This window comes from Syngnathus scovelli, chromosome 2, assembly GCF_024217435.2.
Source record: "Syngnathus scovelli strain Florida chromosome 2, RoL_Ssco_1.2, whole genome shotgun sequence".
NCBI classification, from domain to species: Eukaryota; Metazoa; Chordata; class Actinopteri; order Syngnathiformes; family Syngnathidae; genus Syngnathus; species Syngnathus scovelli.
The window spans coordinates 26,343,303-26,360,000 of NC_090848.1; the positions used below are offsets into that span (position 1 = coordinate 26,343,303).

At 42.8% G+C, this 16,698-nt stretch overlaps 1 protein-coding gene across 1 annotated transcript in view; it reads right to left on the bottom strand.

Moving 5' to 3' along the window:
* The window catches only part of itpr3 (inositol 1,4,5-trisphosphate receptor, type 3), a 459,677-nt gene that overhangs the window by 97,762 nt on the left and 345,217 nt on the right, over positions 1-16,698 (bottom strand). The window contains exons 47-48 of the mRNA XM_049754123.2: positions 9,551-9,634; positions 9,356-9,466 (exon numbers count right to left, since the gene is read on the bottom strand). Coding sequence (XP_049610080.1) covers positions 9,356-9,466; positions 9,551-9,634 — 195 coding nt within the window. The remainder of the gene's footprint in view (positions 1-9,355; positions 9,467-9,550; positions 9,635-16,698) is intronic.

The following is a 16,698-nucleotide window of genomic DNA, read 5'->3' on the forward strand; positions in this document are numbered from 1 at the left end:
TGCACCCGACCCCTTCGGCCCCTCCCACAGGTTGTGAGCCCATGGGAAGGGGGACCCACGTTTCCTTTTCGGGCTATGCCCGGCCGGGCCCCATGGGTGAAGGCCCGGCCACCAGACGCTCGCCTTCGAGCCCCGCCTCCAGGCCTGGCTCCAGAGCCCGCGTCCGGGCGAGGGAAAACGAAGTCCATTTATTTCAATCGTCATAAGGGGCTTCTATGAGCCGTGCTTTGTCTGGCCCCTCATCTAGGACCCGTTTGCCATGGGTGACCCTACCAGGGGCATGAAGCCCCCGACAACATGGCTCCTAGGATCATAAGGGCACGCAAACCCCTCCACCACGATAAGGTGACGACTCACGGAGGGGTGTGAATTTCAAATTTGAAAATTTGGAAATTTTGGTAAGTGGGAAGGTGTGGAATAGGTAGGCAAAAGATGAACAGTTGAAAGTTGGAACGAGTTGAATCGTTGGAAAAATGTAGAAATTAGAAGTGAAAAACTAAATTTTGTGAAATTTTGCAAAATTTTGTGCAAATTTTAAAAGTGAAAACGTGAAATTTTTGAATTTGGCAAGTTTGGGAATGTCCCCAATGTGATTTGAATGTGTTGAATTAAGTGAATTTCAAACTGGAGCAACGTAAATGTGAAATGTTGAATCTGCCATTAAGAATGAATGGGGAAGAATTTGCCGGAATTTTGTGAATTTTGCGAAAACGGAAATTTTTTTGAACGAAAAAAATGTAATCACCCGTGTCATGAATATTTGGAATCAGTGAAAAGTGGAATGGAGTGAATCGGTTGAAGTATGTGGAAGTAGTTAACGGACAAAAAAGTGAGCGGAATAAGTAGAATAATAATAATAATTTGCAATTCCTGAAGAAATTGCGTGTGAAGGTGAAGAGGTTCAATAAATACTTGGGGAATGCTGCAGAATGATGTTGAAAAGAGTTGAATCGGTTGAAAAATGTAGAATCTACAAGGGAAAAAGGAAATTTGGGAAAATTGGGTGTGAATTTAAAAATTGAAAATTTGGAATTTTGGGTAAGTGGGAAGTTGTGGAATAGGTAGGAAAATGATGAACAGTTGAAATGTGGAATGGGTTGAATAAGTAGAAAAATGTAGAAATTAGAGTAGAAAAACAAAACCGTAGAGAATATTTGGTAAGTGGGAAGTTGTGGAATAGGAAGGCAAAAGATGAACAGTTGAAAGTTGTTACGAGTTGAATCTGTTAAAAAAATGTAGAAGTTAGAGCAAATCTTGAATCCTAATAGAGAATGAATGGGAATTAAAAGAAAAAAAATGCGCCAAAAGTTTTAGAAATTTGGAACATAAGGAAAAAAATGGCTTCAGGAGGTTCACTTTTGGGGTTAAAATGTTGAAACGGTTTTAATCGGGCAAAATTTGCAAAAGTTAGCGCAAATGTAGCTATTTAGGGCACTTAATGTCTAAATATGGTCACTTCCGGTTTGATTTAGGTCACTTCCGGTCTATTTAGGTCGCTTCCGGTTTGATTAGAGGAACTTCAGGTCTAGCTGAGGTCACTTCCGGTTTATTTTGGTCACTTCCGGTTGAAAAGGGTCACTTCCGGTTTGATTTGGGGTCATTTCCGGTTTGATTTGGGGTCACTTCCGGTTTACCTGAGGTCCCTTCCGGTTCATTGGGGGTCAATTCCGGTTTGATGTGGGGCACTTCCAGTTCATTCCGCGTTCATTGGGGCACTTCAGGGTAAATCCAAGATGGCCGCCACTCTGGAAGTGGGGGTCAAGGGTTGAATTGTGAAAGCATAGTGGAAGTGGGGGTGAAGGGGGCGAATATGGTAAGCATAAGGTGAACAAAGTGAATAAAGTTGGAATGGGTTGAATCGGTTGAAAAATGTAGAAATTAGAAGGGAAAAACTAAATTTTTGGAAAATTTGGTGTGAATTTCAAAATTGAAAATTTGGAAATTTTGCTAAGTGGAAAGGTGTTGAATAGGTAGGCAAAAGATGAACAGTTGAAAGTTGGAACGAGTTGAATCGGTGGAAAAATGTAGAAATTAGAAGTGAAAAACTAAATTTAGTGACATTTTGCAAAATTTTGTGCAAATTCTAAAAGTGAAAACGTGAAATTTTTGAATTTGGCAAGTTTGGGAATGTCCCCAATGTTATTTGAATGTGTTGAAATAAGTGAATTTCAAACTGGAACAACAAAAATGTGAAATGTTGAATCTGCCATTAAGAATGAATGGGGGAAAAATTGCCATAAAATCAAATAAATCAATCAATAAAAATTTTGTGAAAACGGAAAATTTTTTGAACGAAAAAAATGTAAGCACCCATGTGATGAATATTTGGAATAAGTGAAAAGTGGAACGAGTGAATCGGTTGAAGTATGTGGAAGTAGTTAACGGACAAAAAAGTGAGCGGAATAAGTAAAATAATAATAACTAGAATTTGCAATTCCTGAAGAAATTGCGTGTGAAGGTGAAGAGGTTGAATAAATACTTGGGGAATGTTGCAGAATGATGTTGAAAAGAGTTGAATCGGTGGAAAAATTCGAAATTACAAAGGAAAAAGGAAATTGGGTGTGAATTTCAAAATTGAAAATTTGGAATTTTGGGTAAGTGGGAAGTTGTGGAATAGGTAGGCAAAAGATGAACAGTGAAAGTTGGAATGCGTTGAATCGGTTGAAAAATGTAGAAATTAGAGTAGAAAAACAAAATTGTAGAGAATTTTTGTAAGTGGGAAGTTGTGGAATAGGAAGGCAAAAGATGAACAGTTGAAAGTTGGAACGGGTTGAATCGGTTAAAACATGTAGAAGTTAGAGCAAATCTTGAATCCCCATAGAGAATGAATGGGAATTAAAAGAAAAACAATTGCGCCAAATTTTTATGAAATTTGGCACAAAAGGAAAAAAAAACAGCTTCAGGAGGTTCACTTTTGGGGTTGAAATGTTGAAACGGGTTTAATTGGGCAAAAACTGCAAAAGTTAGCGCAAATGTAGGTATTTAGAGCACTTAATGTTGAAATAAGGTCACTTCCGGTTTGATTTGGGTCACTTCCGGTCTATTTGGGTCACTTCCGGTTTGGTTAGAGGCACTTCCGTCCTCCCCCGGGACGTGGGAAAAGCTCTGCCGGAGGTGGGAGTTGAAACTCTTCCTGACAGGAGATTCTGCCAGACGTTCCCAGCAGACCCTCACAGAGCGTTTGGGTCTGCCAGGTCGGACCGGCATCTTCCCCCACCATCGGAGCAAACCCACCACCAGGTGGTGATCAGTTGACAGCTCCGCCCCTCTCTTCACCCGAGTGTCCAAAACATGCGGCCGCAAATCCGATGACACGACTACAAAGTCGATCATCGAACTGCGGCCTAGGATGTCCTGGTGCCAAGTGCACACATGGACACCCTTATGCTTGAACATGGTGTTCATTATTGAAAATCCATGTCGAGCACAGAAGTCCAACAATAGAACACCGCTCGGGTTCAGATCGGGGGGGCCGTTCCTCCCAACCACGCCCTTCCAGGTCTCACTGTCATTGCCCACGTGAGCATTGAAGTCACCCAGTAGAACGATGGAGTCCCCAGAAGGAGCGCTCTCCAGCACTTTCTCCAGGGATTCCAAGAAGGGTGGGTACTCTGAACTGCCGTTTGGTGCATAGAAACAAACAACAGTCAGGACCCGTCCCCCCACCCGAAGGCGGAGGGAGGCTACCCCAATGTGCAGGCGCCCAGCCGGGGGGCAATAAGTATACCCACACCTGCTCGACGCCTCTCACCGTGGGCAACTCCAGAGTGGAAGAGAGTCCAGCCCCTCTCGAGAGGGCTTGTACCGGAACCCAAACTGTGCGTGGAGGCTAGTCCGACTATATCTAGTCGGAATTTTTCTGCCTCGCACACCAGCTCGGGCTCCTTTCCAGCCAGAGAGGTGACATTCCATGTCCCAAGAGCCAGCTTCTGCAGCCGGGGATCAGATCGCCAAGGTCCCTGCCTTTGGCTGCCGCCCAGCACACATTGCACCCGACCCCTTCGGCCCCTCCCACAGGTTGTGAGCCCATGGGAAGGGGGACCCACGTTTCCTTTTCGGGCTATGCCCGGCCGGGCCCCATGGGTGAAGGCCCGGCCACCAGACGCTCGCCTTCGAGCCCCGCCTCCAGGCCTGGCTCCAGAGCCCGCGTCCGGGCGAGGGAAAACGAAGTCCATTTATTTCAATCGTCATAAGGGGCTTCTATGAGCCGTGCTTTGTCTGGCCCCTCATCTAGGACCCGTTTGCCATGGGTGACCCTACCAGGGGCATGAAGCCCCCGACAACATGGCTCCTAGGATCATAAGGGCACGCAAACCCCTCCACCACGATAAGGTGACGACTCACGGAGGGGTGTGAATTTCAAATTTGAAAATTTGGAAATTTTGGTAAGTGGGAAGGTGTGGAATAGGTAGGCAAAAGATGAACAGTTGAAAGTTGGAACGAGTTGAATCGTTGGAAAAATGTAGAAATTAGAAGTGAAAAACTAAATTTTGTGAAATTTTGCAAAATTTTGTGCAAATTTTAAAAGTGAAAACGTGAAATTTTTGAATTTGGCAAGTTTGGGAATGTCCCCAATGTGATTTGAATGTGTTGAATTAAGTGAATTTCAAACTGGAGCAACGTAAATGTGAAATGTTGAATCTGCCATTAAGAATGAATGGGGAAGAATTTGCCGGAATTTTGTGAATTTTGCGAAAACGGAAATTTTTTTGAACGAAAAAAATGTAATCACCCGTGTCATGAATATTTGGAATCAGTGAAAAGTGGAATGGAGTGAATCGGTTGAAGTATGTGGAAGTAGTTAACGGACAAAAAAGTGAGCGGAATAAGTAGAATAATAATAATAATTTGCAATTCCTGAAGAAATTGCGTGTGAAGGTGAAGAGGTTCAATAAATACTTGGGGAATGCTGCAGAATGATGTTGAAAAGAGTTGAATCGGTTGAAAAATGTAGAATCTACAAGGGAAAAAGGAAATTTGGGAAAATTGGGTGTGAATTTAAAAATTGAAAATTTGGAATTTTGGGTAAGTGGGAAGTTGTGGAATAGGTAGGAAAATGATGAACAGTTGAAATGTGGAATGGGTTGAATAAGTAGAAAAATGTAGAAATTAGAGTAGAAAAACAAAACCGTAGAGAATATTTGGTAAGTGGGAAGTTGTGGAATAGGAAGGCAAAAGATGAACAGTTGAAAGTTGTTACGAGTTGAATCTGTTAAAAAAATGTAGAAGTTAGAGCAAATCTTGAATCCTAATAGAGAATGAATGGGAATTAAAAGAAAAAAAATGCGCCAAAAGTTTTAGAAATTTGGAACATAAGGAAAAAAATGGCTTCAGGAGGTTCACTTTTGGGGTTAAAATGTTGAAACGGTTTTAATCGGGCAAAATTTGCAAAAGTTAGCGCAAATGTAGCTATTTAGGGCACTTAATGTCTAAATATGGTCACTTCCGGTTTGATTTAGGTCACTTCCGGTCTATTTAGGTCGCTTCCGGTTTGATTAGAGGAACTTCAGGTCTAGCTGAGGTCACTTCCGGTTTATTTTGGTCACTTCCGGTTGAAAAGGGTCACTTCCGGTTTGATTTGGGGTCATTTCCGGTTTGATTTGGGGTCACTTCCGGTTTACCTGAGGTCCCTTCCGGTTCATTGGGGGTCAATTCCGGTTTGATGTGGGGCACTTCCAGTTCATTCCGCGTTCATTGGGGCACTTCAGGGTAAATCCAAGATGGCCGCCACTCTGGAAGTGGGGGTCAAGGGTTGAATTGTGAAAGCATAGTGGAAGTGGGGGTGAAGGGGGCGAATATGGTAAGCATAAGGTGAACAAAGTGAATAAAGTTGGAATGGGTTGAATCGGTTGAAAAATGTAGAAATTAGAAGGGAAAAACTAAATTTTTGGAAAATTTGGTGTGAATTTCAAAATTGAAAATTTGGAAATTTTGCTAAGTGGAAAGGTGTTGAATAGGTAGGCAAAAGATGAACAGTTGAAAGTTGGAACGAGTTGAATCGGTGGAAAAATGTAGAAATTAGAAGTGAAAAACTAAATTTAGTGACATTTTGCAAAATTTTGTGCAAATTCTAAAAGTGAAAACGTGAAATTTTTGAATTTGGCAAGTTTGGGAATGTCCCCAATGTTATTTGAATGTGTTGAAATAAGTGAATTTCAAACTGGAACAACAAAAATGTGAAATGTTGAATCTGCCATTAAGAATGAATGGGGGAAAAATTGCCATAAAATCAAATAAATCAATCAATAAAAATTTTGTGAAAACGGAAAATTTTTTGAACGAAAAAAATGTAAGCACCCATGTGATGAATATTTGGAATAAGTGAAAAGTGGAACGAGTGAATCGGTTGAAGTATGTGGAAGTAGTTAACGGACAAAAAAGTGAGCGGAATAAGTAAAATAATAATAACTAGAATTTGCAATTCCTGAAGAAATTGCGTGTGAAGGTGAAGAGGTTGAATAAATACTTGGGGAATGTTGCAGAATGATGTTGAAAAGAGTTGAATCGGTGGAAAAATTCGAAATTACAAAGGAAAAAGGAAATTGGGTGTGAATTTCAAAATTGAAAATTTGGAATTTTGGGTAAGTGGGAAGTTGTGGAATAGGTAGGCAAAAGATGAACAGTGAAAGTTGGAATGCGTTGAATCGGTTGAAAAATGTAGAAATTAGAGTAGAAAAACAAAATTGTAGAGAATTTTTGTAAGTGGGAAGTTGTGGAATAGGAAGGCAAAAGATGAACAGTTGAAAGTTGGAACGGGTTGAATCGGTTAAAACATGTAGAAGTTAGAGCAAATCTTGAATCCCCATAGAGAATGAATGGGAATTAAAAGAAAAACAATTGCGCCAAATTTTTATGAAATTTGGCACAAAAGGAAAAAAAAACAGCTTCAGGAGGTTCACTTTTGGGGTTGAAATGTTGAAACGGGTTTAATTGGGCAAAAACTGCAAAAGTTAGCGCAAATGTAGGTATTTAGAGCACTTAATGTTGAAATAAGGTCACTTCCGGTTTGATTTGGGTCACTTCCGGTCTATTTGGGTCACTTCCGGTTTGGTTAGAGGCACTTCCGTCAAGCTGAGGTCACTTCCGGTTTATTGGGGGTCACTTCCGGTGTAAAAGGTCACTTCCGGTTTATTTCGGGTCACTTCCGGTTTCATTTGGGGTCACTTCCGGTTTACGTAAGGTCACTTCCGGTTCATTAGGGTCACTTCCGGTATGATTTGGGTCACGTCCGGTCTATTTGGGACACTTCCGGTTTGATTAGAGGCACTTCCGGTCTAGCTGAGATCACTTCCGGTTTATTTGGGGTCACTTCCGGTTTAAAAAGGTCACTTCTGGTTTGATTTGGGGTCACTTCTGGTTTGATTTGGGGTCACTTCCGGTTTACCTGAGGTCACTTCCAGTTCATTTGGGGTCAATTCCGGTTTGATTTGGGGCACTTCCAGTTTATTCTGGGTTCATTGGGACACTTCAGGGTCAATGCAAGATGGCCGCCACGCTGGAAGTTGGGGTCAAGGGTTGAATTGTGAAAGCATAGTGGAAGTGGGGGTGAAGTGGGTGAATAGGGTAAGCATAAGGTGAACAAAGTAAATAAAGTTGGAATAGGTTGAATCGGTTGAAAAATGTAGAAATTAGAAGGGAAAAACTAAATTTTTGGAAAACTTGGTGTGAATTTCAAAATTGAAAATTTGGAAATTTTGGTAAGTGGGAAGGTGTGGAATAGGTAGGCAAAAGATGAACCGTTGAAAGTTGGAATGGGTTGAATCGGTGGAAAAATGTAGAAATTAGAAGTGAAAAACTAAAATTAGTGAATTTTTGCAAAATTTTGTGCAAATTTTAAATGAAAATGTCTGCAGGGTCTAGGGCATTCTCTATTCGGGCTCCAGAGCTTTGGAATGCCCTACCAATGGATATTAGAACTACAACCTCAGTAGAAACATTTAAGACACGTTTAAAGACACATTTCTATGAGATGGCCTTTAACCAACTTGTAGTGGCCGATTTGGCCGGAGTTTGTTTTGTTCTCTCTGCCCACCCCCTCCCTGGCTGGGGAGGGGGTTAGGTAGCTCAAAAGCTGATAGCGGCTAGCTGGATTCTCGGGGACCATTTCAAGATGAAGAAACTGCAGCTCAACCTCCTTGAAGACACTGCCAGGACAATCGAGGGCACCTCCGACATCCATTTTTTCATTGATTTTCATATTATGTATTACTTGTGCCCTCTCTGCATCAATTACAACCTGGTGATCCTGAAAGGGGGATCCTTCCATCTGTGGTCCCTTCTCAAGCTTTCTCATTTTCCCCTGGCAGGGTTTTTTTGAGTTTTTCCTTGCCCTTTGGGGAGCTTAAGATCAGGGGATGCTTTGAGAATAATTGTCAATTTTGGCTATGTGAAGCCCTTTGAGACTGTTTGTGATTTAGGGCTATACAAATAAACTTGACTTAACTTGACTTGACTTTGTGTTGAAATAAGGTCACTTCCGGTTTGATTCAGGTCACTTCCCATTTATTTGGGTCACTTCCGGTTTAATAAAGGCCACTTCCGGTTTAACAAAGGTAACTTCCGGTTTAACTTAGGTCACTTCCGGTTTATTTGGGGGTCACTTTCGGTTTAAAAAGGTCACTTCCGGTTTATTTTGGATCACTTCCAGTTTGATTTGGGGTCACTTCCGGTTTACCTGAGGTCACTTCTAGTTCATTTGGGGTCACTTCCGGTTTGATTTGGGTCACTTCCGGTCTATTTGGGTCACTTCCGGTTTGATTAGAGGTACTTCCAGTCTAGCTGAGGTCACTTCCGGTTTATTTGTGGTCACTTCCGGTTTAAAAGGTCACTGCTGGTTTATTTTGGGTCACTTCCAGTTTGATTAGGGGTCACTTCCGGTTTACCTAAGGTCACTCCCGGTTCATTTGGGGTCACTTCCGGTTTTTATTGGGTCACTTCCGGTCTATTTGGGTCACTTCCGGTTTGATTAGAGGCACTTCCTATTTTCTGGAATGTCTGCTGTACGCGCACTTGCTCCTTTTTTGCTCCTCTTATTTATTTGTTTATTTATTGTGTTATTTATTCATTATTTATTCAGCACGCTGTTGTTATACTTGTTTACTTGTTTGTCTGTTGTGGGCCATGTCTTGTCACCGTGGGATAAGGGGGAACGAAATTTCGGTTTCTTTGTGTGTCTTTGGCATGTGGAGAAATTGACAATAAAGATGACTTTGACTTTGAATAACAATGACAGCCTATAAAGGGAGCCGTTCCAATTCTCCTTGGTCTTGGGTCTCACACCTTGGCCATATGTGACTCCATAACCCGCAACATCACGCTTAAAAATCCAGCCACAGTAATATGTATCCATTAGTACCTCTATTTGAGCAGTGAGCATGTCATAATACTCCAGCGGGTCTTGTTCCAAAACAGCAGGTGGTATTGATGACTTCAACATTTGAGACAGCGGACGATGGTTCAAGTTTAACTGGCAAAAAACAACAACAACAACAATCAATCATTAAACAAAGGCGATAAATGTTGACGGTATGTAAGGGTTAGTTAAATTGACCATGGAGGAGATGCCTTCCTCGCCCTCTTTGCTCTTCTTTGGAGGCTTCAGAAGGTTCTGCAACACCTTGTTGTGTCGGGCCAGCTGTGAACAAACATAACACATTGAGTATGTTGACATGCAATCAATATTTGGGTTGACATCCAGCATTCAGGTTTCTGAAACAATTGGAATAACCGTTCACATGCCTCATCAGATAGATGAATGTTGATGCGCATAAATGTCATGGTGCAAAGAGACGTAATTTACGTCAGTACACCATTTACTGGTGGTTTTGGCACTGTGGGCAGGTGCCAGATCTTGCTGGAAAATGAAATCATCATCTCCATAGTGCTTTTCAGCAGACGGAAGCATGTAGTGCTGTAAAATCTGAATTTACTCTGGACTTTATGAAACACAGTGGACCAACACCAGCAGCTGACATGGCTCTCCAAACCATCGCTGACTGTGGGAACTTCACACTGGATTTCAAGCAACTTGGATTTTGCTTCTCTCCTGCCTTTTTCCAGACTCTGGCGCCTTGACTTCCAAATGAAATACAAAACTTGCTTTCTTCTGAAAAGAGGACTTTGGACCACTCTGCAACTGTCCAGTGCTTCTTTTCCATAGCCCAAGTCAGACGCTTCTTCCGTTGTCTTGAGTTCAGAAGTGGCTTGACCATGGGAATAAGGCTATTGTATTCCATTTCCCGGACACGTCTGTGAACAGTGCCTTTTGATACCTGGACTCCAGCTTCAGTCCACTGACTTTGAAGCTCCCCCAAATTCTGGAAGCGACTCTTCCTCACAATGCTGTTAAGGCTGCGGTCATCTCTCTTGGTTGTGCAGCGTTTCCTGCCACATTTCCCCCTTCAAACAGACTTTTTGTGGATTTGCTTTGAAACTGCACTCTGTGAACAGCTTGCTCTTTGAGAACTGTCTTTTTGCGTCTTACCCTCCTGATGGAGAGTGTCAATGATTGTTCTCTGGACAGCAGTCAGATCAGCAGTCTTCCCCATACATGTGATTTAGTTTACTGAACCAAGCTGTGTTATTCAAGGCTCAGGAAACCCTTGCAGGTGTTTCAAGTTAATTAGACAATTCAAGTGATGAGTTGAATACCCTACTAGTTTATCTTGCTGAAATAAGCAGCGGCGTCCATGAAAAAGATGTCGCTTGGACGGCAGCATATGTTACTCCAAAATCTGTATGTACTTTTCAGCATTTATGTTGCCTTCACAGAAATGTAAATCACCTATGCCATGGGAACTAATGCACCCCCATACCATCACAGATGTTGGCTTTTGAACTTTGCGTTGATAACAGTCTGGATGGTCCGCTTCCTCTTTGGTGCGGAGGACACAACGTCCAGTGTTTCCAAAAACAACTTGAAAAGTGGACTCATCAGACCACAAAACACTTTTTCATTGTGCATCAGTCTATTTTACATGAGCTCGGGCCCAGAGAACCCAGCGGCGTTTCTGGATGTTGTTCATAAACGGCTTTTGGTTTGCATGGTAGAGTTTTAACCTGCACTTACTGATGTAGTGATGAACTGTATTTACTGACAGTGGTTTTCTGAAGTTTTCATGAGCCCATTTGGTGATATCCTTTACACACTCATGTCCGTTTTTAAGGCAGTGCCGTCCGAGGGATCGAAGGTCACGGTCATTCAGTCTAGGTTTCCGGCTGTGGCACTTACGTGCAGTGATTTCACCAGATTCTCTGAACCTTTTGATGATATTATGTAGATGTTGAAAACCCTAAATTCCTTGCAATTTTGCTTTGAGAAATGTTGTTCTTAAACTGTTCAACTATTTTCTCACGCAGTTGTGGACGAAGTGGTGAACCTTGCTTGTGAATGACTGAGCATGTTTGGGGAGGCTCCTTTTATACCGAATCATGGTACCCAATTAGCCTGATCACATGTAGGATGTTCCAAATATAGGTGTTTAATGAGCTTTTCTCAGCTTTCTCTGTATTTTTTGCCACCTTTCCCAACTTCTACTGGAAGTGTTGCAGCCAAAAAACAATTAAGTTTATCAGTTTGGACTTTAAACATGTTCTCTTTGTAGTGTATTCAATTGAATAGGGGTTGAGAAGGATTTTCATATCGTTGTATTTTGGTTTTATTTACACTTTACACAATTTCCCAACTTCAACCGAATCCGGTTAGTGTGTGTGTGCGTGTGTGTGTATATACACGGGTGAGTACACCCCTGTCATTTATGCAATATTTTAATTATATCTTGTCATGGGACAACACTGAACGAATGACACTGAGACAATGTTAAGTATTCACAGTAGAGCTTGGATAGCAAAGTAAATGTATAGTTACTTCAAAGTAACTCAAAATACAACAATGAATGTGTATAATGCTGGCAACAAAAGAGGGAATACCCCAACTAAAAATGTCAAAATTGGACCCAAATGTCAATAATTTGTGTCGCCACCATTATTTTCCAGCACCGCCGTAACCCTTTTAGGCATGGAGTTCACCAGAGCTTCACAGGTCACCGCTGGAATCCTCTTCCACTCTTCCATGATAACATCACGGAGCTGGTGGATGCTGGAGACCTTGCGCTCCTCCACCTTCCGTTTGAGGACGCCCCACAGACGTTCAATAGGGCTTAGGTCTGGGGACATGCTTGGCCAGTCCATCACCTTCACCCTCAGCTTCTTTAGGAAGGCAGTGGTCGTCTTGGAGTTGTGTTTGGGGTCGTTATCGTGTTGGAATACACGGCCCAGTTTACAGAGGAAGGGGATCGTGCTCTGCTTCAGTATTCCACAGTACATGTTGGTCTTTTGTGTCACTGCTGGGAACAGGGGCACGTTACCCAGGACATGCATGATGCAAACATATCATCAACCATATTATTCTTTTGTTCAGACAAGTCAGAACAAAATAATAATATGGCTATCACAAATGGAGACATAACAAACACAATCCAACTAATATCAACCTGTACAAGAATAATGGAGACTGTAACGACTACAACAACTATCATGGCATCTCCCTCCTTAGCATCATTGGGAAGGCATTCACTCGTGTTACTCTTGCACGTCTGCAAATTCTCCCCTCTCGTGTCTTTCCTCGTCCCAGTGTGGCTTCAGAGCCGGTCGCTCAACAGTGAATACGATTTTCTCACTCCGCCAGCTTCAGGAGAAGTGCCAAGAACAACAGATGCCACTGTTTATTGCCTTCATCGATCTCACGAAGGCTTTTGACCTAGTCCAGGGGTCGGCAACCCGCGGCTCCAGAGCCGCATGCAGCTCTTTAGCACACCCCTAGCGGCTCCCTGGAGCTCTTCCAAAAATTCGTGAAAATGGAAAAAGATGTTTTTGTTTTTTTTTTTAATATGGTTTTTAGATGGTAATCATGACACAAACATTCTTATACTATAGAAAATGTATGTAGTTGTAAATATATTAAAAATACAGAATTTCAGAATGGCGGAAAATTGCGTCATAGCAAGTGACACAGTACAGGCGAGTTGTAAACAAATAGGTGTGTGAGTGACGGGCCATGGATTCAAAAGGGAAAGATTGCTGATGAGAACAGAGGCTTTAAGAAAGAATGGACTCAACTATTTGCTTTCATTGCCAATGCTGAAGGATTGCCTGAATGTTTGATTTGCAATGAGAAGTTGTCAAATATAACAAGCAGAGCAATTTGGAGCGACATTTTCAGCTAAAGCATGGTATATTTGCTGCCGATTACCCAGTTGGAACTGAGAGGAAAGGTGCAATTTGAGGAACGAAAAAACAAGAAGTGGATTGCATCTACAAACTCTACTACTGCGGCAAGTTTTGTTGCAGCCCGGGAGATAATAAAGCGCGGAAAACCATTCATTGATCGCGACTACATGAAGGATTCATTTGTTAAAATATCAGAGTGCCTGTTTTCGGACTTCAAAAACAAAACCGAGATCATTCAGAAAATTAAAGACATGCCTCTCTGCAAAAACAGTGAAGAAAATGGTAATTTGAATGGCAAACAATATCACCGATCAGCAAATCAAGGACATCAATTCAGCTCCATCTTCATCACGAATGGCGACGAGACTCGGTACAGGTCGGAAGTTGACCTTCTGACCACGTGGTGCAGGGAGAACAACCTCCTGCTGAACGTCAATAAGACCAAGGAAATCATTGTTGACTTCCGGAAGGGTCACACAACACACCTGCCGCTGATCATTGACGGTGCTGTGGTGGAGAGGGTGAGCTGCACCAAGTTCCTGGGGGTGCACATCAGTGAGGACCTCTCCTGGTCCGCAAACACCTCGTCACTGGCAAAGAAAGCTCAGCGCCGCCTGTACTTCCTGCGGAAGCTCAGGCGTGCATGTGCTCCTCAGGCAGTCCTGTCTACATTCTACCGTGGCACCATTGAGAGCGTCCTCACCAGTTGCATCGCTGTCTGGGGTGGTAACTGCACTGAACAGAACTTGAAGGCCCTGCAGCGCATAGTGAATACGGCTGGTAAGATTATTGGTGCTTCGCTCCCCTCCCTGAAGGACATTTACACCTCCCATCTCGCCCGCAAGGCAACCTCGATTGCCAGAGATGTGAGTCACCCGGCTCACTCTTTGTTTGACCTTCTGCCCTCTGGGAAGAGGTACAGGAGCCTGCGCTCCCGCACCACCAGACTCGCCAACAGCTTCTTTCTCCAGGCTGTTAGGGCCCTGAACTCGCGACCCCCTTCTGCGTAGCGTGCAACACTGTTGCGCTATTTTCGGGAATGTCTGCTGTACGCGCACTTGCTCCTTTTTTTTCTACTCCTCTTATTTATTTATTTATTGTTGTGTTATTTATTCATTATTTATTCAGCACACTTTTGTTATACTTGTTTACTTGTTTGTCTGTTGTGAGCCATGTCTTGTCACCATGGGATAGGGGGGAACGAAATTTCGGTTTCTTTGTGTGTCTTTGGCATGTGGAGAAATTGACAATAAAGCTGACTTTGACTTTTCTCAATTGCCTGTGATGAGTCATGTGACATGACCGATATCGAATAGACAGCTCTGCAATGCAGGTACGTGAACTCTAATGGGCCGCAAGAAGAAATTGATACCACTAAAAGGCCAAACACGGGGGGAGGACATCTGCGAGGCTGTGATGCAGTGTTTAAATGACAGAGATACACACTGTCCACCGGATTTCAGTCGCTACAGACGGGGCACCGAATATGAGAGGGTCGCAAAAGTTTGTGACTTTACATATTGCACCAAGAAGTGCTGTGTGAGTAAACATTCCCACCGGAGTGTATGGAGGTAATGAACCTTGTCATCCATATTGTGAACTAAATCAAAAGCATTAAACCACTGCCAGTTTCGTGAATTGCTAGATGAAGTTGACGGCGAATATGCCGATCTCCTGCAACACAACAAAGTCCGCTGGCTATCCTGGGGCGACATTTTGCGTCGCTTTGTTGCTTTGTATTTCAAGATTCAAGAATTTTTATTTGCCATGTTTGAGCGTGCCAAACAAAGAATTTGACTTCAGTACATCATAGCTTCTGTTCAACATTTAGGTGACTAACAACACTCAGGACATGTGCGAAAATTGACAAATATTCTCAAACATCCCCTGATCTTAAACTTTTATTTGTAGCCTACTTAGTTATTTTAATAGTAGGCATATAGCTCATGTATTGACAGTCTATGTTGCCTTATAAAAATCTTTTAGATTTTTGCGGCTCCAGACAGGTATGTTTTTATTTTTGGGGGGGTCAATATGGCTCTTTGAACATTTTGGGTTGCCTACCCCTGACCTAGTCAGTCGCAGTGGTCTCCTCAAGCCCGTGCATAAGATCAGCGATCCCACAAAGGCTTTTGACCTAATCAGCACTTGGTTGCATAATCTGTTTTGTCACAGGAATTCCTCTGCCTGAAGGAAACTTGGACCGGCACCATTGAGTGCAGTTAGATGCTCGATCTTTTATTGTCTGCATTTTCTTACTTGGACACTCTGAGAACGTCAGGTAATGGTGGAAGAACGGCCACTATTTTTAAAAAACAATTTTAGATGCAGTGTACATTTGCCGTATCGATCACCAGCGGTTAGGGTCGACAATTTATTTTAATCGTATGATTATGTTGAAATGTTGACTAGAATCATTAACTCATTCACTCTGTTTAAAACTTTCCACCTTTCCTTGACTTATTAAAACTTTCGACCAACTTTGGAAAGAAATGTTGTGCAAACATTCCTGCTTAGCTTATCTAAAGATGCTCCACTAGTATCTGTTTACACAACTTTGCAAACCAAAGAGATAAGACCCTTTTGCACTGATTAACCAGTTTGCAGAGGTGACCCCTGAAACCTGTTCACCCTCACCACCACCCTGTTTTTTCTCAATAAATAGAGGCAAAAGTTAGAGTGCTTTCAAGCACCTCTGTACCATACAGGATGATAATGGCTGTCTCCGCTTGCAAGTGTAAAATGGGCAAACTGTCTCACGTATGGTTTGTGCATCGGTAGAGTGGGGAAAACTCTATCACCAGTTTTGAAGGCATTTTCTTTGAACTTGGTGCAGTCATTTACTCCCGAAATACTGCCAATCCAGAGACACTGACACTGATTTCTATGCAAATGGCCAGGCATGTCAACCCAGCCAGACCCACAACATCTAGAGCCTTTAGGAACACCTCAGTAACTTCAATCAAACAGATGGAGTTCCCAGGCTCTGTTTTGCCTATGGAAGATGTGTTGGTAGAATTGAGGTCTTTAAATATTCTCCCCACAGACTCACAACATCCTGAGTTGCGGTAAGGAGCGCCCCATCTCCACTTTGCACAGTGTTGATGGTGCATTGCTTTCCTCTCCTGAGACAGTGGACCAGAATTTCCTCTAAGCCGTCCGAAAGTCATTTTCCACAGTATCGCCGAACTTCTCCCATGTCTGACTTATTGCTTCACCGACCACCGAATGGGCATTCCATTTGGCAAGCGGGTACCTGTCAACTGCAGTGTCCCACAGGCCAAAACGGCCCAATTGGATTCTTTCTTCAGCATGACGGCATCCCTTACTGCCAATGTGCACCAGCGGGTCCTTGGATTGCGGCTACAAGAGGCACCAACCACCTTACGGCCACAGTTCCGATCGGCCGTCTCAACAATGAAGGAACAGAACACTTGGACTCAATGTCCCCTGCCTTTCCCAGGACGTGAG